Below are 26467 nucleotides of genomic sequence, written 5' to 3' on the forward strand. Positions count from 1 at the left end.
GCACTGCTAGAACACAATATTTTTTTTTTTAATTAAGAACTACTGCAAAACACTAGATGAAATTAAGGTTTTAGATGTGAGACCAGATTTAATAGTCTGAGCATTTAATTCACACAAAAGAATTACTGAAAAGAAGTACAGATGCAGTGATCAGGATTTCAGCTCTACTACCTCTGGGATTCCAAGTCTATCCTCTAAGCCACTGCCATGTGGTTTTCTTGTAGCCTTTGTCCTCTAGCTTTCTTCAAGAACTTCAATTTATTTCTGCACTAAAGCACAGCTTTAACAACATGGTGAGACAGGGCTGCTGCATACTATTTACACAAATCCAGTGTCTTTCGGTGAAATTTGACATTTATGGAAGGACATTTTCTATAGTATTTACCACTATTATGGCCTCATTAGATCTTCTATGAGCCTATAATGCCACAGGAAACCTTAGCTCTAAAAATACTCAGCTTTTCCTCTCACCTTGCAATAGTGGAAGGATAAGCTCTCTACTTGGAATTTTGGTTTTCACTGATCTTTTCCATTCATTTAGATTTTTATTTTATATCAAAAATGGTACATTTGTGAATTAACTGTGCAAGACAATGAATGACAGTGAAATGACAGACAGTCTTGCCAAGAAAAAGGTAGACTGTGATATAAGAAATTCTGGGTTTTTTTTTCCAAATCTATCATGTGTATCTTATATGATCTTGAACAAAATGCTAAATAGACCATGATAATAATAGACTATGTTGGTGTGGGAAGGAAGAAAGTAATAATTTTCTTGATCTTAATAGAACTGATAGTGAAATATTCCAAAGAGAAAGAGTTATTCCATAATATAGCAAAATACCAAAGGATCACCAAAGTTGCACAAAAGCATGCAGGTTCATCTGCTGCTAGGCTCCTGAGCAACACAGCTACAGAATGATGCTCTGACAGCTGTCCTGCTTGTAATATGCTGGAAGTGTTTGTTCAAAGCTCTCTCTGATTTGTGTGGTAAACAAATCTAAAGGAGTGGAAAAGATATGTGAAAATGAAGTTCTGCAGCACCTTTTATGTGTAATTTACTCCCTTCATACTCTTCTCTCTCTATTTTTCCACACTTGATCCTCCCCAAATCACCCCCATTTCACTGACTTTGGTCTCCTAAACATCCCACAAGGATTGCACAATACTGAAATACTCTTTCCTGCACCCCACAGCAAAACATGAACCTCTGGGCAATGTCACCAGTCTATGGGATGACATCCTCCCCATTGACTCCTGGTGTTAGCTGTCACCCGGGGGGCTAGTGCAGGGGCTTCAGTGCTCCTTCATGGCTGAGGATGAGACTTTCACAATCTGTTGACTCTTGCAGTAGGCACAAAGGAGTTAAATCATGATATTATTTGGCTTCCCACATCTGCCGTTGTTCCTCGAGGCTCCTTTGTCTGTATGGAGACCATACACCTAACCTTATATAGGCTATGAAAGTTTAAATGTCCCAAGTATTCAGCTGTGACATACCTCAAGGAATTTTTATTCATTTATACTTGCATACATATATTTATAAATGTTTATGAATTGATATGGAATAGAGAATATGCCTATTAAGTCTGAAGATAGTTGTGAAGACTGCCATCGTTTTAGAGAATGGTTTTAAAGTGCAGTGATCTGAATTCAAGCAGAGACTCTAGTGGAATAATTACCTTTACACGTGCTGGATTAAGTTAACAGAAAATTTAGTTGTTACAGTGGATTGTAGTTGAGCATGAATCAACAGCATGCCGTTACGAATACACACTTTATAAAGAGCAGTACAGACTGTAAACATAGGAAACAATATTCCTTCATTCATGTACTGTATGATTTTAGAGAAACCTGAAAAATATGACCTATGAGAAATGCTGGAAGAGCTTGGGTTTATCATTTAGTCATCAGAGTCTAAGACACAGTCTTCAAAATCATAAAAGATTGCTCTGAAGGGAAGAGAATCATTGGTTCTTCAAGTCCATCATGTGCAGGAGAAGAATTAACAAACTTGCAAAGAAACAGTTGGACTCCCAAAAATGAAATTAGAAATAAGCAATACATACTCAGTTTAATAATGAACGTAAAATGTATTGAAAAAGTGTTCAGCAACAGAAATTATAGGACAAAGTATATTATGTTTTGAGTGGTTTGTTGTTTTTTTTCATATACAATCAATTATATTAATAAAGGTTCTATTCAGTTACAAAAGAAACAAGCTGGATGTAAAACATAAAAATATTTTACTGAAGGTTTTAATAGTTTCTTATCCAGAGAAGCACAGGCACAGACATAAATCAAGCATTTTACTGCTCCCAGAAAAAAATGAACATTCAATCCTTCTACAACCAGCTATTTCAAACCAAATTAACATATAATTTTTGAGATTTTTAAAATACACCAAACAACAGAACAAACAAACAAAAAACCCCTGAAGAACTTTACACTTAAGCTGGAATTGTAATATGTTGCACATATTTGACGATATGATACCCGATATCAAAGCACACTTGGCAAAGCTCTTACAGGTGGTGGTATAACCATTGCAACTCTTGATGGTTAAACTTCATGTCAGTGGTGTCCTGTCTGAACACTGAGCTCACTCCTGCTCTCTGTGCAGCGGTTTGCGCTCTGGAGGTAGCACTGGCTGTAACTTCTGCCAGCGTTGTGGAGGCCAGAGAATATGAGTAGCTCGAGCATGCAGAAGTCCAAGAGAAACCTGCAACCAAAATATAAACCAGAGAGATTATTACATAATAGAAATAAATTAAAATGTGAAATATACAAAGCATGTGATGATTTGTTAGAGCAATGGGAAAATACAAAGCAGAGAACTGAGTCCTCTCTCATGCATGTAATGAGGGGAAAATTCTTCATATACTTCTTCAGTGATAATTTCTTTTTCTTTTTTTTTTGATAAAATATTTTGTGGAATTCAAAACAGCTTGTTGAAATGCACTGTCTTTACAAAAAGGAAATAGGAATGTTTTTTCATTTTCATGAAAAACAGCTGCTCAAAACAGGTGAGACATTCTGTAATCCATAAAGCTTTTGGGTATTAGTTATTCTGGATCCAAAGAACAAAGTAACAGTATAGTCTCTATACTCCATATTAGGAACTACAGCGGGAAAAAAATATATACCTGTTTTATTCTTATGCTTTAATGATCTGGTATTGGCTCTTGTCAGAGCCAGGAGTTAAATGGACTTCTGGTTTGAACTTGTGTATTGCTGCTTAATTTTTTATGTAAACTCAGCTCTTCTGTTACATTCCATTTCTCATTAAAAAAAAAAAAAAGTGATTTTAGTAAGCAGGTAACTCAGCATTTTATGCAAATGGACATCAAATAGTCCCCTAGGAATATCTTCAGCTAATTTTCTTGATTTAATTTCATAGGATTAATGTATATTCACCAGTATCTCTCTACTACATAATCAAATCAGTGAAGCTGAAGTAGTATATAGCTAATTCCATATTCTGTAGCTTGATGAAGCAGGTGCTGAATTACTTGAATATAATTTAGTTGCTTAATAACCCATGATATCTAAAAGAATCTGAAGTAGATCACCAAAATTGCAGTATTTCTCTTGTTTGATCCCTTGCAGGGACTACTTGTTTCCCAGATCCATTGCAGCTTTTTTCCTATATTTAAGGAAAGGACAGGCTGCTAAGTGACAATGTTTTTTCAATAGGATTGAGCAACATTGTTTGTGTCCTGACATAATTCTATGTAGTTTGGTTAATATTTATGAAATTCACAACATCTTTTATCTTAATTAGCCCAAAAAGCAGGCTGGAAAAATAATATTGCCATGTTTTTTCCTTGAATATACAGCATGATAGCACACACATTACAGGCTGGTGCCAAAATATAAAACCACAGCAAATCCCACTGCTGCATGTAAAATTTGACAGCATTAGTACAGAGAAAAATGTTAAAATACTCTTTTCAAACACAAATAACATCTCATTTTCAAAGCTCTGTGTTTTTCTCAGTACATTGCTTATTACTGATGTCAGCAGGAGGTCTGCAAGCAGACTGAGAATATAATAAATGAATCAAAACTTGTTTTAAGCTCAGGCTGGGAATAATTTTGCCCAGAGGATTACTGCTACTGACCATCATCTACCCTGAAACTAATAAAGAAATCTCCTCCCTATAAACCTGATTTACAGGACAACATGACTAGAGTTAAAAAGGAAAATCAGATATTTTTGGGTGATGGAAAGGCTTCACTAAATAACAAATTACACTGCTGCTATAGGACTTTTTTTACAATAACTTACAGGTTCCCTTTAAAAGCACCTTTATGTTTGAATTTTGCAAACAACCTTAATAACTTTTTCTATCTCCTGTTATTATTCTTTACTTACCACACCAGCCATGAATTTCACTGAGGAAGAACAGAATTGTTTGCAGAGAATAACCTGCCCTTGTTTACAAGTTCACCCTAATCAAGGTTAGATATGGACAAAGCATGAACTGCTAGGCTACACTTTCTGTTGTAACAGTGAAGTACTGAAATAGTCTATTAATTAATCACTTCCCTTAAAGACATTTTTTCTTCCTTTAAGTAAAAAAATAAGTTTACTCCCTTGAAACACTGTCTTAACTATAGGAAAAATCAGTACTTTAAAGGTATACATTCTTTGAGGAACATATTTATAGACATGAGTAGGAGATGCCAGCAATCTAAATAGTTAGGGTTTATTTCTACATTATGATCAATTTGTTATTCTTGCTCTGGATACAAGCCAATATATTGAATTGAATCTATATTATTGTCCATAAGCTGTTAAGGTTTGTGTTTGTGTTTTTTTAATTAACCTTTAAATATTAATTTGAATAACTGAGAAGTCACTCTGTTAACACAGCAATTTTATCTGCAAAATCAGTTTTGAATAATAATACAGTTTTAAACTGTTACCGTTATAAAAGCATATTTCCTCAGAGTCTGCTTGTTCTTAGTATGTTAGTTCTATGGAGACTGATTAGTTCTGGCACTGCATTAGGAAAAGATAATTCTAAGACTGATAGTGCTATCTGCAGTGATATTTACAACAATCTTGCTCATTCTGTCCTAACAGATTGGGATAAATGCAGCTTTATTAGAGACAATACTTTTCACTTCCCCTCGTACCAAAATACATCACCACAATGGGAAAAGCAGCATTCAGACTGGATAAGAATCCTGTATACATGTAGCATGCAGTGGAGCACATAGAAATTTCTGTGGAAATACAGGTGTTCAGTTTGGATCTGAAGAAAAGGAAAAGTCTAGATATGTTACCCTAACAAGGGTATTCAGCTTTTCCTGAGCATGTAAAGTTTAGCCAAAGTGCGAAATTCAAGTACTGCAGCTCCTAGTTGTGAGTTCACAGAATTCCATACAGATTTCTCCTTGCTTCTTTTTTTTCCTAAACCTTCTTGATTTTGCTCTAGTTCAAACAGCCAAGATTTCAAATGCTGTAACAACACGGCAACAAGGAAGAACAGCACCACTTAATATAACCTGAGAAGCAGCAATGTAGAACCAAAAAACCCAAGCCTTTAACACTTTTTCTAAAGTTAGACTTCCTAAATGGCCATTTTGCAAATTGGAAGTAATAACTATAGAATCATAGAATTAAAGACTACTTAGATTGGTCTTTGGATCAACATGAAAATCCTCTCTGAAGGTGTACTAGAATAAGTACTTGAATATGAATATACTTCTGAAGAAGAAGAAATACTAAAAAATACTATCTGAGAAATCATCTTGTTTTATCATACTTAAGCCTAGAAAAATATCAATATTCCTTTCAATATTCCTGTCTTCTGGTCTCATTAATAAATATTTAAATTGCACAAATCCCCTAAAGTACCACTGAAAGAGTAATGTAATAGCAGTACCTGCATACTTGAGAAATTTCATCAACAGGCAGAAAGTCATAGTTTAATAGGCATATATCAGCCTCTGGTTTTATAGAGGAACTTTTGCTTTAGCCTCCTAAGCTGAGTTATATTTTAGCAATATTGCACAGGTGAAATGCTGTGTCCAATGATGAACATGGAAACACAAAAAATTAAAATTTTCTCAAACCGAAAAGAGATAATACAAAAAATATAGTGTTTAAAAATATACTTTCTATTCTCTGAAGGAATGTATTCTCATTACATGTACTGGGGTCACTAAAGAAGCTTAAATATAGCCTTTTACATGGTAAGCACTATGGAACATCAGCTGTATTCAAAATTTTCTTCTCAAATTTTCTGTTTTATGACACAAAGTCACTGGGGATGGGGGGGAGTAATTCTGTAGCAGCAGAGGTCTATTCAAACTGCGTTGTGCTGGCTGGAGAGCAGTTACTCCCCACAGAAGTTCTGAAAGGTGCTGATGCACACTAGGTGAAAAATCCTCTAATATGGAAAAATCCTGGGAGATTTAGAGATGGCACCATTTTAGAAAGCATAGAGCTTCACTGTATTTTTCCAGATCTAGTAGATCATAGCCCTGCTACCTATATTCCATCTGTCAGTCAGCTGCAGTTGGACTGTACTGATATCCTGAAAGACTTGGAATAACAAATTTGCATAGATGTTGAAATTGTGTAAAGGCACCAGGGTAATGAGAAAGGTGAGAAACAGTTCTAGAATATTTCAGCCCCCAAAACCTCAAAGAAATCCTCAAGATAGAAACACTTAGGCAACTGTGCAGTGTTTCAGTTATGACCCTGACAAAAACATATAGCATGGGATAGCTATCTGTGTCAAATTAGATTGCTTGTCTTTAAGAAAGGTTGTGGCACTGGGTTTTGATATTAGATTGTAGCTGTAAAACAGTCTCACAGAGAATTGTCCCAGTAAATTAGTCTCTTCAAAAAATCCATACTTTAATAGAAAGTAAACACAATTGCTCTTACATTTCATCTTTTGTACATGGTTGAATTTTGAAACAAGTACAATCAAGTGCAGTAGCAGGAAAAGGGCTCAATAAAAATAAAATCATGTGGATTACAGTAAAATCCCAGAGAAACCAATTCCTCTGAGAGAAGTATCTGGGATAATGAACAATGGCAGAAGAAACATATATCCTCCACCTCCTTCTTTTATCAATCTAAGAATAACATAAATATGAGAATCAATAGATTCTTTTGTAAATAAACCCATACCATAACACATGTAACATATCTCACTGAAGGTTGACATAACAAGATGTCAACTAGCTCACGAATACAAGAAGAGCGATAATACATAGTGAAGTGCTGGCATATTCATCGTTCTTTCTTCTTCTAACTGAACAAATCAGACCTAATGGAGCCATACAGGTCTAGTGACAAAGGAAAGAATGCAGCCCATTAATTTTCTTACTAAGTGTTCTATTATAGTTCCATTAGTTTGATAGCTAAAGCAGCAGCTCCAGCTACAGATAAAACATCCCATATGTGCTTTCTTTCACAGTGCTAGTGTATAATCAATAAAGGTCCTTATTAGTTATCAAATTTAGAAGAGCTCATTTAGATAAAAAATATATTTTAAAAATCTGAACACGCGTAAATGACAATTATTTTATCTTTAAGAAAGTTTTAAACAGTGAAAATAGGCACTCATATATGATGCAAATTTCACATATATGTGCAGATAATCACAAAATAACATGTAAAAGAAAGAAATATATTTCAAATTCAATGCTTGATTCCCAGAATGAATAAAATTTCCATGTTAGCACAGAGTGGATGTCTGAAATTAGTATAACAAATGTGACTGCTCCAATCCAATATGGTTTTGAAATTTAAACTATTCATATGAGAAGAGGTGAGCAGTCACTGCATTGTAGTAAAAACTTAGGTTATTGATTGAACTGAAAAAAAATGTACGAAATATCAAAATAATTGGGTTGCATTTTCATCGCTGTATCATGTCTACAGGCTTATGTTAAGCCTAAAGTTGCAAAAGAGGAAAAGGTAGGGAAAAGGCACTGAAAATATGTTCTATTTTACATATGAGATTTTTCTACAGTTAGATGTGCAAAGACTAGTTAACATTGAATCATAATTTAAATTCATAGGAGTAGTGCAGATTTAAATGAATTCAGTATAAAATAGTGTATCTTTTATTCAACTCGAAGAAGTCAGCTGTCAATGCCATTGATTAAATTAAACAGTAACAGGCTTGGTACAAGAATTCCATGAGCTGAATTCTATCTCAGCGTATTTTCTTGGAATTGTCATGGATATATTATTGAAAAGGACACCATAGCTAATTAACTTCTTCACTCCTTCACAAGTTTTTTCTGTTTTTTCCAAAGACACTTTTTAAAAATAGAGGTTAGCATATTACATTGTACTATTACTCTTTTTTCTTCAGTACATATAGCAATCAATAAATATTCTTTCTTGCTTATGATTAAAAGAACTATTACACTAAATAGGTCTTCCAAAGGATTTATAAACCAATCTCTTATTTATTTTAGATTTCTAGTAATAAAAATGGTGAAAGCATTTGGTTAGCACACAGTATGATGTACTTTGCATACTGCATATACATAAATATCATTTAAAACTTAAAAGCTTTTTAACATTTCACAGGATGATGCACAAAGTTCCCAGACTAAATAGGATTGTCACTAAGTCACATAACTCAACAGAAAAACAAAATCTACTAACAGCTCTCATGAAAGAGCCCCACATAAAAAGCCATAATATATTTGCAATTCGATATTTTAAGAATTGATAAATCAAGTGGCAGGAAACAATTATTAAAACACATTTATTATCTTCACCGAAAAAGTATTAGCTAATTCCAAAATCTATGCATATTAATTATTCAGGACTACCTAAAAGCCTTCAATGTGAATTCCTGTTCAGCAACATATTGTGTCAGTGACAACAGTCAGAAGAATGTAAGACTTAGTGACATTTTTCAGCTTACTGCAGTGATATTGATTATGTGTATTGTCTTTCTTGACGAAACAATTAGGGCACTACACAGAACGACTATACATTACAAATTAAGTTGATTTCCAGTTTGGTACTGCTGTGCATTATTCACTTAGTTTCAGTCTAAAGCTTTGGCAAACTCAGTGGTACACTGTGAAGGGGAAGGAGTAAACAAGTGCCTTCAAGACCTCACAAACTACTCAGGGTCTGAACTTCTCCTCCCACTACGTTGCTCCTCCACAGACCCAACTCATCCCCACAGGCTGATGCTCAAGCAGAGGCAGCCATGCCTTCTGCCCTGTTGTCCTTTTTCTGCAGTTCTCTGAGCTTCCAGGAGAGCCAGACATCTAAATCCCAGCAGTGCCCTGGCCATGGAGATTCACTGTGTCACTCTGTGCAATACAGGGGAGAGCCCTGATGTGTTCCTGCTCTGCTTCCACCACACTCTCATAGATAAAGCAATCCCTAACAATGAGTGGTTAGTATCGCAAAGCTGAGCAAACAAGCTGACAGGTGAAATTACACCAAATTTCTGTGGAATTCCACAGCTGTTCCAGGGATCATGTGCATGCAAGCTGGGAAAAATGACATTTCAGACTCATTCAGGATAACTAAGGAAAGAAAGGAGTCCTACTGTAGAAGAAAATAATAGGCTTCAATTTCTAGATACACTCAAATTCTTCTTCAAGATAAGTGATGTGAAAAAAAAATAATTATCTCTTGCATCTACTTTATATTCTTCATACACTTTCTAAAAGCTCAGAAAAGTACCTGATCTCATGGGTCAAAAATCAGGGCTATTTATGAACTTAGAGAAGCATCAACACCACAAGATATCATGGAGAACACCTCATCTCATGGGTGCCTTGTCTGTCTATTAGGAGCAGCTCCAGCCTCGGATGCTCCATCTGTGAGAACTGTGATGGGACAGCACTGGGAGCAGCAAATCCCAGGCATATGGGCAAGTCCATTATCTTAAATTTTCCTTGTCAGATACCTGGTAGTCAGTCAAGGGCATGTTACAGTAATTATCAAATGCTGAGGGAAGAAAGGAAAAAAAAGACATATAATGCCAACAGTAGAAAGAAAAGTTAATTCAAGGGAATAGGTGAGAAATTACCTCTTAATTAAAACAAAATTGTACAAGAGCTTATAATAGTACAACTGTTACTGGGCAAAGCAGGCCTTTTCTAAAGCTAGGAGAACTGTTCAGAGATTTTCAGTGACAGGAGCTTGCATGTTAAGCAAACAGATCCATCAGCCTGCTCACTGCTTCTACACATTTTATCGCATCTTTCAATTTTAGTTTTAATCTGATACAAATGAAGTTGTTGCAACATTCTTAATAAAGTAATTTTGATTTCCTCTTACCTTAAAAGGATGAATGTTCAATAGAGTATTCCATTTAACTAAATATTTTTTAAAAATCCTACTGTGAGGCTTGCCTATATTTTCTTCTAAAATGGTGTACAGAAACAGTTTGACTTACAGAAAACATGCTGTTGGCAATATAAGCTGTGAAAAGCAATGGGGAGTAAATATTCATGAGCAGTTGGGATATCAAAATGTCATTAAATAGCTGCATGATATGTTATTAAAATTATAAAAGTTTTTTTAATAGAGCTCTTTGTGTGAGAATGGCTAGAGCTCATCTAAAATGGTAAATTTCATCAAGATAATTCTGTATATGTAATCTTCCTAAGTTGATTTACTGGAAAAAAAACACATAAACACTTCTAATATATACAAATATTTTTCTCCTATATAGCTGTAATAATAGTTATGAATTTAAGAATATTAAATACTTACTTTCTTGGTTTTGTCTGATTTATTCTGTATTTTTGTTAAAACTATGTAGAAGCAGATTAAATGTATTAAACCCAGCCTTTACTTGGAAAAAACCTCTCAAAACCATTAATATTTTCCTTAGTGAATCTTACAATTATTTAGCATTATGTTTTTATACAATATTGTGACATTTGTCAAAATACAAGGCTTCTTGGTATAATTCAAGTCATATAGCTATCCTTTCACTTCATAACAAAAATTATTATTAAAAAATTGACACTATATACTTATGAATATAATTTCCACATCCTACATAACTAATCCTCTAATCCACATTCACTTTTTTCTTCTTTAGTTCACTCTTGATTAGCTTAGGATAATGGCATAACAGGTCTTGCAGAGAAAAACAAGTTTCACCAAAAAAAAAAAAAAAAATCAGAAGTCTAACAAGATATATATTCTTATCAAGATTTATCCTTAAGCAAATACTATTGCAATTCTTTCATGCAATTCTGAGTCTACAAGGATTGCGCATATCACATGTGAAATTACTTTTAATTTTCCACAGAAATGCCCCTCAGTGAGGGAACAATTGTGGTTACGGAGAAGGCAGTTTTACAGAGCAGTAAAACAACAGATCAAGTTCCCAGGCCTGTCCTGTGCAACAGCAGCCCCAGTAGACTGATGGAGAGGAGGGGCAGGGGAGCACCAGTCAGCTCCCTCTAGTTATGGGGACATCCCAAAAACAAGGAAGAATGGGAGGAGACTATATATGAGCTCCCCGATTCTTGTATTAGAGGTCCCGTTAATTGGCTTAAGGAGAGGTACTTTCTTCTGTCATTTGAGATATCCCAGGAAACCTCTACAGGCCACTGTGTCTTCTCATTCAGAAAAGCACAGGCTTCTTCAAAGTCTTCTGCTACACCTTCCAAAGGAACATAATATTCGTCTAAAATTCACTAGGACATAGGAAAAGAAGTTTTGTAGACAACTAGAGTTCTCCCATTCCTCTCTTTGGGATGTCAGTATTCTTCTTGGCACACACTCACCAAATTCATTTTTCCTGTTTTTCCCTTGCTCTCTAGCCTTCTTTGATGCATCCTTACAGAGCAACACAGAATACTATAAACCAAATAACAGTCACAGGCTACAATGTTTCAAATAAAAAAAGTTACCTTCATTTTAAGCCAAATACAGTAACCAGCTGTGGCTGGAGGCCACCTGCCTTCCAAAGCCTATCACTCCACTCCTTAACTGGACAAGGGAGAGTAAATGTAACAAGAGGCTTATGGGTCAGGACAAGGACAGGTAGAAATTGCTCACCAGTTACCATCACAGGCAAAACAGTCTCAGTTTGGGGAAAGTGATTTATTTCCAATCAAATCAGGAAAGAGTATTGAGAAATAAAACCAAATCTTAAAAGCACCTTTCCCCCACCCATCCCTTCTTCCTGGGCTCAACTTCACTCACAAATTTTCTCCCTTCTCCCACAACAGCAGTGCAGGGGGACCAGAAATGTGGTCTCCAGTCAGTTCATCACACATTGTCTCTGCTGCTCCTTCCCAGGAGAAGAACTTTTCCCCAGCTCCAGTGTGAGGTTCTTCCCATGGGAGACAATCCTCCACATTATCCAGTGTGAGACAAGTCCATTTTGGAGCTGACTGGCGTTGGCTATGCTGGACATAAGAGATGGCTATCTTGACAAAATTTACCATTTTAGATGAGCTCTAGCCATCTTCACACAGCTTCTCACAGAAGAAAACCCTGTATGGTCCCACCCTCCCCCCAGCAGAACCTGGCCACACAAACCCAATAGACACAATTTAATCCACTACTTTACCATTAAGTTCTACATTTATCTCAAGGAAAAATAAACAATTGCTCCAAAGCTATACACAGTAAGCAAGAAAGTTGTGAAGACTAATGAATTCAGTTGCCTGCATATTTAGTAACATATGCTCTCATAATCACAATCAAGCCATAGTTCAGCAAAGTATGTACTGAACTTTAAATATTCAAGTAATACACTTCAGCACATTATTAAAATTAAGTAAAAAAAAATAATTTCCAGTGAGCTGATGATCTAGATTTATTAACTCTTTAAATTACTCAATTTTTCAGATTATATGTAGCTATTAAGCTATTTTAGCAAGATATAACCACACAGGACTGCCAGGTCATCAGTACAGGAAAAGAATTAGCACATTTAGGATCTGAAAATTATAAATGTTAAAACTTAACACCCCTAACACTAATTCATTACATGGAGCTCTTTTACTTCCAGTAAGAAAATCAATGTGATTAAAATTCCTTTTAAGTGCTCACTTTTATAACACACTTGTATTCAAAATATGCTGCAAATCCAGTCCTTATTTTGTACCTCAGTGTTTTGGGGGACAAAAATCACATTTTTGTCAGCAGCAGACTGTGTATCCATCACCATTGCTACGATGCCTGAAGATCCAAGTACTGTCTCTGCAATTAGCTGAGGAGACAGCAGTAGTAAAATGTGCAGACAGCAAAGTCTGATACATTTTCATCAGCCTATTCTGGAGAAAATATATTTCTGTATATTTACTGAGCTGTTTTTTCTTCATCAGGATCTTAGCACTCAAAGCAGAAAAAAAAAGTTGCCCTATATTTTAATGAGATCATTATTAATAGTTCATCTTCTAGCTTGCTAGAGTACTAAATTTCCATTAGCTATAGGTAAAGGCAATGGAAAGACGCAATTGTTTTTGCAACACACGTTTGGCAGCTTCCCTGCAGCATCTTTGTTCTCCCATGACTGCACAGCTTAAGCAACCCAGTCTGAGCTTGATAAGAACTCTCCACTCTTTATTCCAAAATATTTTCTGTATTTTCTTGTTCAATGAATCTAATGCACATTACTCTTGAACAGGCAAACCTCCAAACCTACAAGGAAAGGCTTCCATGCTTTATTCCAAATTTCTTACAGTAACCCAAGCTTTCATGCCGTCTGGAGCCACACACAGACAGAGATAAATATGAAGCTGCCTTGGCGTCAGAAGTGGTAGCACTATTAGATCATTTCAAGAGCTGATCAGTCTTAAACTGGAGGCTGCCACATTGTGTGTTTGTTGACTTGAGGTTGTGATTTTAAGCATGAGTGAAATATATATCACTGGGCAAAATCATGATTCTCTAAACTCAGCAAGTAAGAAGATGGAGGTTAGTAGCTAATGATAAAGTGTGGTTCTTATGAAATGTGAAGAAATGCAGAGCCAGATTCTCAAGAGAATTGGAGTAAGCAAGAGTTTAGAGTTACTTGAACAACTAGCACTTAGAAGTTTGAAGACTTCCTCCCCAGATATCAGTAATGATACAAATTCAGTGAGCATTAGCTGCAACTAGAAAACATTCCCAGTTAGTACTAACACATTAAATAGGGGAGCAAGAGCTGCAAATTTATATGGAGCAAGACTAACCTTGAACATCCATGGCAACAGCAGAGTCCAATGCAGCACCTGCTAGGTTCTGCAGCAAGGCAGCTCTCTCTTCAATCTCAGAATACTACTTTACATCATCTTTCTTTATACTGCCTGCAAGATCTCAGCTGAAAATAATTCAAAGCTATTCTAAAGCCCTTTAGTACACATTTGCGTAAGGTACTTTTTATGTACAGATTGTACCTGGATAGAATCCTGATACTTTCCTCCCTCTTAAGTCTGGCTACAGCTCCTGAGTGACCTCTCCTGTGGTGCCATTCTGGCAGGTTTGTTAGCCTTCCCACCTGTGTGCCAGCTGGCCTCAATTATTCATCTGCAAGACATCCTAGTTGCTGCCTGGTAGCATTCCCCAGGCATAAGAAATAACTAACCTTCCTCAATTGCTGGGCGCAGTAGGACCCAGCTCCAGTTTCCAGACTCTCTGCTGCATAACTCCATTACACAATGGGAAGGGAATCCACTGTAAATCACCAAAAGGTTTGTTATGAGGGAGGCTCGAGAGCAAAGCATAATCACAAGCAGAATGTGGACAACAAGGGACACAGAAATAATTTCAAAGTTCAGCCAAAAGGTAAATACTCCAACAAAAATCTAAATCCGGTGGCATTGAACAAATATTTAATTCTCTGGCCATAGAACACCACCCTAGATTAGACTTTAATTGAGATTAATGGGGCATGCCTTATCTCCCTTGTTACATTTTCAAATCTCATTTAGATTCAGGAAAGCCATGTCACCTGTCTGATTGCAAAGAAAAAGAAAATTGTTATAGTCAGCTTTTAAATCATAAAGAGTAAGGCATTTTAAAGAGAACTTGGGATTCTCCTCAAAATAGAGGTAAAATGTACATGAAATTTGTAGAATATGTATTTTATACACTATAACTGTTCAGAAAACATAACAGAAAGAGGAAAATAATAAAAGAGGTTTATTTTCAGAAATATTTCAGTGGGCCTCACTTATTAGCTTTAGTGATTAAAAGAAAGTTCAATGTTTTTTGGTTTTCAAATGTTGAGGTTATAATACATTCCAGTTCTGTTAAGTAAAACGTCCCCATGCCCAGCCCCTATGACTCTATGTTTATTTAAATTTATTACTATCCTGTACTATGGTATTACTATCAGCACTCCTTAATCACTTATTTTCATTTCTGAAAATGCTAAACCGAGCCCTTGAGCTGATGAAAATGCTAGACAGAGTGTACTTCAAAATATACATACACAGAAATTGAGACATTCTTTTTAAAGTCATCTTTCTCAAAGCTATGATGATCAAAAAAGTTCAGTATCCACTTACCATTCTTTAGTATTTTATCCATATTCATTTACATAAAGACAAAACACGTGTAAAATGTTCCTTTTGTTGAGCATTACAGACATGAAGCAACTAATAAAGATATCAGAATCTCTATTAATTCAAACTGCATCTTACTTGAACCAATTTTATTGCTGCTACACAAACAAGGTTGAGCCTGTTTGATGATTATCGTTTGAAATTTCTTACTTAGAATCATGTCAAAATTAATCCTTATTTAATGAGGTTTTTGAGAAGAGTTTAAAATATCAAAATTCTGAACCATGTTCATCAGAACTATTTGTAAGTAATTAAAAATGATAGCTTATAAATAACTTGTGATTGGATCCTAAAGCCATGTTAGAAACAATGTTTAGATGACAGCCTGTCACATAAATTTATGCTTGATACATAGGCCCTGTTGAGCACTAAATAGTGACATTTTTATTATTCTCTTGAAAAAAATACATTTAAAATTTCTGTTACCACAAGTACTTTTTCCTTCCTTTTCCCTCCTAGTTCCTGACATGTTGACATTATCTTAACACTAGAAAATCATTAATTACTTACTCTGTGTCCTCCAACTTCTCCATTATCGAATGCCACTGTTACAATGTAAGAGAGCCATAAATTGGACAGAAAAGGTAACCAACTGCTCATGAAGCTTTAATTTTCCTCTGTTTGACAGAGACACTAACATGATGAGCTATGACATTTTTGTGTAAAATTCTTTTTGGATTTGGAGTGTGTCACATTCTATCACTCAGGAATCAACATGTTTCTCATGACATCTCACCCATAGGGAAAGCTTGGGTGTGAGTTTTTGTTTTGCTTTGCTATTTTAAGAGTATGGCAAGGATTAAAGGAAAGGTTCTTAAAACTTCTCAGCCTTCAAAGTGTAGTATAAAAACTATCTTTAAAAAGATATTCATAAATATGAAGTGCACTTCATTTTTCATAAATAGGACAAGTGAAGAGTGTTTGAAAACGTTTGCTAATGAAATCATCAAAATTATTTTTGGTAACAATATTTATTTGCTATTCGACAGAAATTCAGTTAGATGACAATAAATCAAATTATTATTAAACGTCAAAATAAAAAAAAAAAAAGATTGTCTTTATTAAACAAACTAGGGTCAGTGATGAAAGTTAAGCCTGGAAATTTTTTTGTAATTTCTTTATTGTGATAATAGTGTTTAAGGCTTTTTAAGTGACTAGTTGTTGCCATTGGGTTTCACTAGAGAAAGTAAAGCTACATAGCTACCCAGAGTCAATTTTACATATATAAATATATATATATATATATATATATATGATTTTTTTAAAGTAATGATACATGTTTATATAAAAAGCCACAATGAGCTGTGAATTTCTTGATGTTGTATTGTCATGTGTAATTTAAACATTGACTGGAGTCTGGAACCTTTCCTCAAATTGATTAGTAACTTGAAAGCTAGGTGCTGTAAATTTGAAAGGACTATTCCTGTAAACCAGTGCTATTCTTCATTTACCAGGACATCTGATTTATTCAATTTCTTCTGTAAAATGAGAGCTTAAAATAAAATAAAATAAAAAAGACAACAACAGATTTATGGAAGATTGTAAAATATGGGATGTCAAACTTCAATTCCTGAATTTTGCAGGTTTCAAATATTAATTTATAGAACAGTGTGAGCAACAAGTATTAACAGTATTATTACTGTGATACAAGTAAATGACAGTTTAGTATTGTACTACATTTTGCTTTTGATGAGGACTATTACTTCTAAAAGGCATAACATGTAACAATCCCACAGCTTGTCAGGACTTACCTGAAAAACATGAGATCTTGCAGCAAATAGATTTATGCATGTCACTATTACACAGGCACTGTTTTTCATGGTACTTACTGAATTGCTATGTAAGCATACTCCTACTCATAGGGTAAAAAAAGAAGGGAAAAATTAAGAGGAATTCTAAGTTTTCCAAGGGTAAAAAAACCCCAGAACTCAAATATTTAGATTTCTGTTACAGAAATGTGAATGCTTCTAAAAAAATTCTTTTCAGCATTAAAAAGTGTAACTGGCCTGAGGGACTTGTTTAGAGAACTAACTTGTTTATCAAAAAGAACAAAGCCTTATGCAAACAAGGAGGAACATTTGCGCTTTCTGAAATTTCTGAATCTCCTGTTCATTTATGTAAGACAAGATATGAGTAGTGTGCAGCCAATTGCCTCACAGGCATTACACTCAGACAGCCATTAGAATATAGTGCAGACTACTGTAAAATATACAAGCCTAACGCAGAGCTTATTAGATTTAAGGGATATAATTGCATTTGTTTCAGTGGACACTGGATTTAACCTTATTGGTATGATTCATTGTCTACTGAAGCATATGAACAAATACCCACAAAAGGAATCATATGTAGGCCCTTATTCAGAGCTCTTTGGGTGGATGAAGTAGGACATTCAAAGATTTTTAGTACTATCATCCTTGGCTTATAGTATTGCATTTTTTCCTCCTTCAAGGATACTTGTCTTTACGTAGGAAAAGTTGCATGGCCATCATCAGAGAACAATTTCAAGTAATTTCTCTATATTTGGAATACATGCTACAAGCTTGTGTTTTTTAGAGAGACTCTCTACATGAACATCTCTCTGGCCCAAAAGGAGGCACTTGTATGTGTGGGATAATAAATCCATTACCTTAGAGCTTTTAATAGCCACAAATTAACATAATACAAGTCCTGGAGTGACACATCAGAAAAAAGATTGATTTAACCTCACAATTAATACTTTGTGCTGAAGTGCTTTGATGTCCAAAACATAAATGTGAGAGAGCAGTGATTACTGTTAAGGTAATAAGTTTATTTGGAGAAGTTTAAAATACATACTAAATTTAGTAAATTAAAATGATAAAGTTGAGTTTGAGAAAATATTTATGTATAAGACTTGAGGTTAAGTGAAGACTGATTGAATTTTTTGTTTATTAGACCCTCTCTCCGCATACTCCTGAAATCCCATGAGAAATTCATCAAGCTTGGATTCTCCAACCTAACTCAGTAGCCTAAACTGAAAATCGTGCTAAGCTCTGTAGATGACCAGTGGGAAGACAGGACCTTGACACAGTGATGTAGACCAGAGGTAAGCTGTATCAGTTCCCTCCATTGCTCTCCCTTGACAGTAGAGGGAGTCTAGGCAACCGTGCTATTAATTTGGGTGTCTCTGTTCAAGGCTTGCAATTAGATTAAAAACATCTGGGCTTTTATATTGACTTCAAAATCATGTAATGTTCTCCAGTAAAATCCATCTGTTCAAAAGATATGCTGGAAATAAATGCAAGGCATCGTCTGACATTACATTAGCTTCCTAAATTACTTGGTACTATATTTAGAGAAGACAACAGCAAAGCTCCCTTCACCAGACCAGGACCAGAATACAGTAACTGATATTGCATTTCCTAGTTTAATGAATAATATGTGAGGATTTTTTCCTCAGAAAATTCTCGGAAGTCCTTCTTTTTATACAATGCTAAAGGAGAGCGGTAATAACTGCAGGTTGATTACAGAGCATAGGTTACAGGGTTTGTAATCTTTGTGACCTTGAGCAGAATCAGGTTCCAAATGCAATTTGTTAAATACCATTATATTACATGACAGCTCTGGAAGTGAGGGAATATAAGAATGGTAAAGCCAAAGTCCCCTGGGGTAGTCTGATAAAATGTAGCAAAACCTGTCTAAATAACGCATTTGTTATATCTAGTTTTGCTGCTTTAAAATGGTTTGCTCAGGAAGCTGCAAAGCTCAGAGGAAGAAATCACCTCATCTCAGCCATCACAAAGGCATTGTTGTACACTGCTTCTGTTCTAACCATGGCAACATACTGCCACCAAAAAAAAAAAAAAAATATAAAAAAAAAATCAGTGATGCAAAGGTAGATTAAAAATATTCATTTCAGAATTCAAGCATAACACATTAAACCCAAAGATTTTTTTGCTAGCATTTAATCACATCATTTTCTCTTTCTGAAAAAACTCTCAATTTGACCTCAATTCCCAGGTTTTCTTTATTAGATTCCACTTCCCATACCGTAGATATGCCATGTTTTCTCTGTGGGACCACATCTGAAATGAGTCAGTCACTCTATACTACTCACAGTCAAAAGAACTTCATCTGAAAGTACTTTAAGATTGGATCTTTTATGTGAAGCCTGAGCAATCTGCTGCCAGTGAAGAATAAATATATATTGAAGATTCACTGGCACAGATACAATCGTGAGATGCAGAAATAATTGCTGGAAAATATCAGAAGCTGGTGTGCTAGAGAAAGTTTGAGTTTTGTCTGCTTTTAGAGGACTCTGTGTATCCAGCCTACATACTGATTTTACTATCCAGAATGCATGGATATTAAAACAAGTATCATATGCAAAATTTATCAAGAGCTTTTCCAACATAAGAAATAGCTGGGGAAAAGGAAAAAAAAAAAAAAAGAAAGAAAGATGGGGATAATAATGGTGTATTTTTATTTTATTTCTAGATACAGGGTAAAGTCAGTGTCAGGTTTCTAGTTGACAATGGAGCCTATTTTTACTCCAGGTTAATTAACATGTAACGTTAATTAAGTAACATGTAATGTTAATTAAGTCACATGTAATGTTAATTAAGTAATTTATGGTTAAAAATTTAACTCTTCCATTAAGATAATAGAGATTAGAAGTTTCATTTTTCACAGTATTTCTTAGGTTTTAATAAACTAGAGCTTTATATTTTCAATTTGAAATAGAACAAACCCAAGCAAAACAAACAAGAAAAGTGGGGAAAAAATAAAGTAGTTATACTGGAAGATTTATGCTCAAGCTCTGTTTCTTCAAGAAGTTAATGATTTTTCTCTGAAAATAATTGTCTTTAATATAACTTCCTTGCACTTTATTCTGTTCAATGAATTACAGAAGAATCCATACTGGCTGTGTATGTTACTTTGGAAGAGTCACTACTCTCCTCAGAAGCAGACTGAGGCAAGGAAAACTGAATCATCTGATCAGCAGTCACTTGGTACCATCACAGACTTGCCCAAGGGAAAAATGAAAGTCAACTTGAACATTATCTTGAGAAATAAGGCTTCAGAGGGAGATCTTAAGGCAGGTTAAAAGGAATCAGGGCACTATTTCTGTGAAAACAACAACAATGATCAAGCAGATCAACAACTGAGACTTTTACAGCTAATTGGAACAAGTGATGAAGGTACAGTTCCTAGAATACTGTAGCCTTTCCAACTAAAAATCAAAGAATGGCATGTACTAAAAGTAACCTCAGATTTTCAAGTGTTTACTGTGTTTGTACGAAGTCATCAACTTACCCTAAAATTCACCCCCCTCCCCACAAAGAATTTTTTAAAATAAGTCACCATTTTTGATATCTACAGAATTTGTAACATTTTTTTAAAAAGTAATGGGGACCTAAGGCATTAAAGACTGTAGAAAGGCTGGCACTGTTGGCACTGTTAAGAGGATCCAGTGAAGGTCCTCAGAGTTCCTCAGCTGGGTAAGCTTCAACTTTTTGCAAAGATTAGACTGCACAGCAAGGCAGCTATCACTGTTTATGCATCAGGGAGCTCTCTGTTTAACAGTGATATTCATCTCTTCAAGGAGATACTAATTTTAGGATAATTTAGAAATGCTGTTCCATCTGTGAATTAAAATGCACTTCATCTTTCACAAACACCAAGAACTAAGTAGAAGTCACCTTCACTTTTTCTCTTTTTATTTAACATTATTTTTGCTGGAAGAGGCACGTAATCCACAGCCTTCTTGTTGTGCCTGACCATTTTAATTTTTGATCCTTTTTAATACACTGTAATAATCAGTCTATAAAGTGTAATTACTTAGAGTAAAAATGACTGGCATCTCTAGACTCAACAAATCCCAGCCTAACAAACTGTACAACTGCAAAATCTATAATTTCCTATATAAATCCATACCACCTATTTTCATTTGTACAAGTCCAAGCTTGTATCTTCATTGGGAAACCAGCTTTGCTCTTATAGGGAGGAAAATTTAACAATAAATTTGGGAGCACGTGAGTGCATGAATCATTGCATGCATGTTAAAATAAAAGTGGAAGTAATCTACTGACCAGGGGAAAATGTGGTTAAATATCTTATAGGTATAATTTCTCCAAGAATAATCCTGGAAAATTGCTGTGACCTTGCATTAAAAAAACTATCAGTTTCATGGAAAATCTGAATGTCTCAAAGACCCTGATAAAATCATCATTTCTAGTAAGATAATCCATTTATCTAATATTTTGCTTTTTTTTCATTGTACTATGCACCCTTACAAAATTTATAAATAAGATTTATAAATAAGTCAATGTTTCAGTAGATTTGCAAGATTCAAATTCAACACTTTTATGGTAAGATGATGAAGAAAGTCTTTGTGTAAAAAGAGTTTCCATTAGAAACATCTTCTTAGAAATACATAGAATATTACATCTCTCATGGTTATACCTAGAGGCAGGAAAAAGAAGCCTTTACAGTGGGCAAGCCATAAAGTATTATGAAATGCACTATATTAAGAACTATAGCAAAATTTATTATTTTTTTTATTTTAAACTATTATGTAAAGTTAAAAGCGCTTTTCCCCCTTAACTGCAAGAGAGAATCCTTTCCCTTCTCAAAGCAAACCTCCTTTAAGTAGTCAGGTAATATTTAAATCCTAATGCTGGTGTTGTTACTTTATACACAACTGGTGACCATCTGTCTGCTGATATGAGGCCAGTTGCAATTTGCCTGATTGCCTAGGATTGATCAAAACTTCCTACAGTTTCCTGCAATTTTATAGAAACCTCAGGGGGAAAAAAAGTGTTAAAGGTAAATTTCCAGAATATCTGCAAACACCAATAATGAGTTTAAAAAAAATCCCAAAAAGCCACGCAGTAGACCCCCAACATAAGTATATGGATCTGCTAAAGCAAGTTCAAGGAGAACCACTAAGTTGATCAGAGGGCTGGAGCACCTCTCCTATGAAAGAGAGGCTGAGAGAGTTGGGATTGATCAGCCTGGAAAGAGAAGGCTCTGGAGAGACCTGAAAGCAGCCTTCCAGTACCTAAAGAGGCCTAGAAGAAAGCTGGTGAGAGACTTTTTACAAAGGAACTAAAGTTGGAAATAAATGATCTTTAAGAACCCTTCCAACCCAGGCCATTCTATAGTTCTATGATTCTATGATAAATCAATAATAGATAATAAAAGTAAGCAAGACAGTTAGAAACTTATATTTTCCCTATTTAGTGACCTCTAATATGTGTCTTGAAGTATCTGTTCTCTAATAGAATAAAGAGAATATCTTTTTCTTCGCCTGAAACACTGAAAAAGAAAAAATAGATCAAGCAAAAATAACCATGAAATAAGGAGAATACAGTAACATATGAAAGAAGGTAATTTCTTAAGTAACAGTATGCAGTCTTGTACCTTTGACATCTCAAATTGTTTTGAACAATGAGTCATTTATGGGGCTGTGAAAGGCCAACCACTTTCCTTCCTTCATTTATTTGTTTTATTCCCCTAGGATACAGCAAGTAAATAATATTACTTCTAAAGAGCCATTTTCTGCTGTTATAATTTGTACCTTGAGGAAAAAGATCTTAAAATCTTTCAGCTTAGGAGCAAACCGACTTGCAGAACTATGGAATATGCTGAGCTGGAAGGGACCAAAAGGGATCATCGAGTCCAACTCCTAGCCCTGCATAGGACTGTTCCCAATCTCATATGCCTGAGAGTATCATCCGGATGCTTCTGGGACTCTGTCAGGCTTGGTGCTGTGACCACTTCTCTGGGAAGCCTTTTCCAGCACACAACCATCCTCTAGGTGAAGAACATTTTCCTGCTATCCAATCTAAACCTCCCCTGACACAACTTCAGACTATTCCCTTGGGTTCTGTCACTGGTCACCACAGAGAAGAGATCAACACCTGCCCCTCCTCTTCTTCTCATGATGAAGTTGTAGATAATGATGAGGTCTCCCCTCAATCTCCTCTTCACCAGCTGAACAGACCAACTGCCCTCAGCTGCTCCTCATGCGGCTTCCCCTCAAGGCCCTTCATCATCTTCACTGACCTTCTTTGGACACTCTCTAATGGCTTAATGTCTTTCTTATATTCCAGTGCCCAAAGCTGCACACAATATTCAAGGTGAGGCTGCACCAGTGCAGAGCAGAGTGGGACAATCCCCTCCCTCGACTGGTTGGCGATGCTTTGCTGTCATAGAGTCCTTCTTTTTCTCATTATTCACAATAAATTCAACAATTTTTTGTGATGTCACAGGTGTTCTAAAGAAAAGTAGTATTAACAGGCTTATTGTGACACAGATTTAGGTTTTTAAGATTCCTTAATAATTCATTAATTTATTAGATTCATCAAAGCTGGGTCATTTGTACAGAAATTAAATAATCATTTCTCCCAGTTGTGGAGATACATTCTTGTCTTGTTCAATTTGGAAATAAGTCCTGTATATTCTGGAAAGCAGAATCAATTCAAAACATTAAAAAAATCTTGAAATTTAAATTTGTAAATAATTGGCAACTTGTATATAATTAAAATTATACAAGGTTAATAATCAGAATCCAAATTAGAGCCACTTCCACAGTGACTCACTGCATATTTAACAAGGTTGAATACTTGGTATTTTATTTTAGCAGCATCACAACAAAGCATAAGCTGTGCAACCTGGAATAGCATTCTAAATCCAATTAAAGCATTCAGGAATATAGTTTCATAATTTGACAAAAATAAATACAAGAAATAATATGTGTGCTGTAGCTAAGTCTAGGCACTAACTACTTAGACTTGACTCTCTTTACTCTCAGTGGTGGCAAGGAATAGGACTCTGCTGAACCCCTGTCTAAAGAATTCCTTCATCTTTCTCTTTTTGCATTGACCACAGATGCACCCTAAAGAGATTATCCTAAAGTTTGCCTTTGGGAGTATTCACCAGTGTCTTTTTTAGGCAATTTCCCAAGCAGGTGATTACAGCCAGAGGCTCAGGTTTTCCTGTGGAAAATGTGGAAAAGATAAAAATATATATTTTTGAAAGATAACATCAAAATTTACTTAAAAATACAGTCTTTCTAAACACTGGCTGTGGTCACAAGGAACTAGATAACTAGTAGTAAGTAAATCAGACATGCAGGTTTTAGAATATTACATTTAGAATATTATATTTAGAATATTATATTTAAAATATTACATTACTGCTTTATGAATGCAGCTATTCAGGAGTGAAATTGTTGATCTTCATCTACTTATGGTTAGTACACATTCCCACGTCTGTGCAGGTTCTGTCATTCAGTAATTCTTCTGTGTCAGTCTTCCCTAAAGCTTCCCAAGTATTTTTCACCTATACTTCTATATCAGGCTATGATAATTTACTATGTGTAGCCCAGTTCTTGAAGATCTTCAGAAGATAAAATGCGCAGAAACCATACAAGATCCTTACCCATAGCAGTAGATTAATCTGAACTAAGTGTATGCTAATTTTATTCTCCATTATCCTTGGAATCCTATTTATCTACCAGTGCAGTTAAATCTGTGCATTAGAATTCATCAACCTAGGAACAATCTTGGGATGCAGCAATTTTAGCTGCCGCCTCTTCCTACACTTCTTAAAACTGTTGCAATTCATTGATGATTTTACCATCTGTCTCAAAAGCTAAAATACTCGGTTTAAATATATAAAAGCCAGACAGGCAACTCCTTTATTATATGCAAAGGCATCTCTAGCTCTGTAAACACAAGCTTAAAAATTTCCACCACTTTTGCAGTTCTACCTGTATTAACAATTGTAAGACTAAATGGGCTTGTCACCAGAATGGCCTAATCTGGGCTTTGCAGTGCAAATTAAAATACAAAATATCTCCTGGGTTATTTTAAGGTTCTATCCAAATAAAATGCCTTGCTGCTTGGTACATGTCATTGAGACATTTTAAAGAGAAGTTAGGAAGGTCTGTTAAAGTAAATGAAACCTTGTTATTACATTCTTATTCCTGTATGTTGTAAAAAAGACTTGGACAGTTCAAATTTTTATCATCTAAAACATTATAGTCATGCTTTAATTAGGTAAGTATAATCAGAAAAGAAATCACAGGGATATGCTAAGCTGCAGGACCCCTGAAGTGTCATTTCTCTCAACAACTCTTTTTTTTGGTACAAATTTTCAGTATAACACTGGGCATTAGAGCATACATAACTGATATATTGTAGATGGGTAGTAGAGGTATAGCACGACAAAAAAAGAGGAATAACCCCGTGTGGAAAATATCTATAGCTTCTTTTTTTTTTTTTTTTTTTTTTTTTTTTTTTTTTTTTTTTTTTTTTTTTTTTTTTAATGATCTTATTCTAGTAGCACAGAAACATAATCTAAATTCCTGCATCATAACCTTACAAAAATACATTCAATTCAATTTTGTAATACATTGTTTCTGGAATAAGATTATCTGCCATATTTCAGCCAAGACACATTTCATGACATCCAAATTCCATCTTTTCACAAAGAGATATTCTGAGTAAGTTTGGCATACTTTTAATTACAGAGGCACATATATGCCTCCAAAATAAAAGTTTTCAGTATTCAAACTTTGCAGGGACCACTTCACTTAGGACTTTGAGGGTGTTATCAAATCTGAAATGTCAGTTATGATTTTCAGGCATAATTCCCTCTATAACACATACATTTTTCACACTTCAAAAAAAAGAAGACACAGTTACAGCTGCTGCCTACTGATCTATGTGCACTGAGCAGCACATCAACATATTCAGCTTATCAGAACCATTTGCAAGAGGGTGTTTGTCAAGCAAAACTATCTCAGAGCATTAGAGAAGTGGTGTCTCAGTTTGATTACTTCGCTAACTCTTCTGTAAGAGTGTAGAAGGGTTATTTTAACTGAGACTATGCAAACAAAACAAAAAAATTCTCATCAGAGACTGTTAAGCAACTCAAAAACCTCAGCACTGTGAAACCAAAACAT

At 35.1% G+C, this 26467-nt stretch overlaps 1 protein-coding gene across 1 annotated transcript in view; it reads right to left on the minus strand.

Moving 5' to 3' along the window:
• Positions 1–2229: 2229 nt before the first annotated feature.
• IMMP2L (inner mitochondrial membrane peptidase subunit 2) overlaps positions 2230–26467 on the minus strand; it is a 419265-nt gene continuing 395027 nt past the window's right edge. The window contains exon 6 of the mRNA XM_027891847.1: positions 2230–2722. Coding sequence (XP_027747648.1) covers positions 2603–2722 — 120 coding nt within the window. The 3' untranslated portion in view covers positions 2230–2602. The remainder of the gene's footprint in view (positions 2723–26467) is intronic.

The sequence above is a fragment of the Empidonax traillii genome, unplaced genomic scaffold, assembly GCF_003031625.1.
Source record: "Empidonax traillii isolate 1590-97213 ecotype Southwest subspecies unplaced genomic scaffold, ASM303162v1 scaffold332:size1087224, whole genome shotgun sequence".
Taxonomy (NCBI): Eukaryota; Metazoa; Chordata; class Aves; order Passeriformes; family Tyrannidae; genus Empidonax; species Empidonax traillii.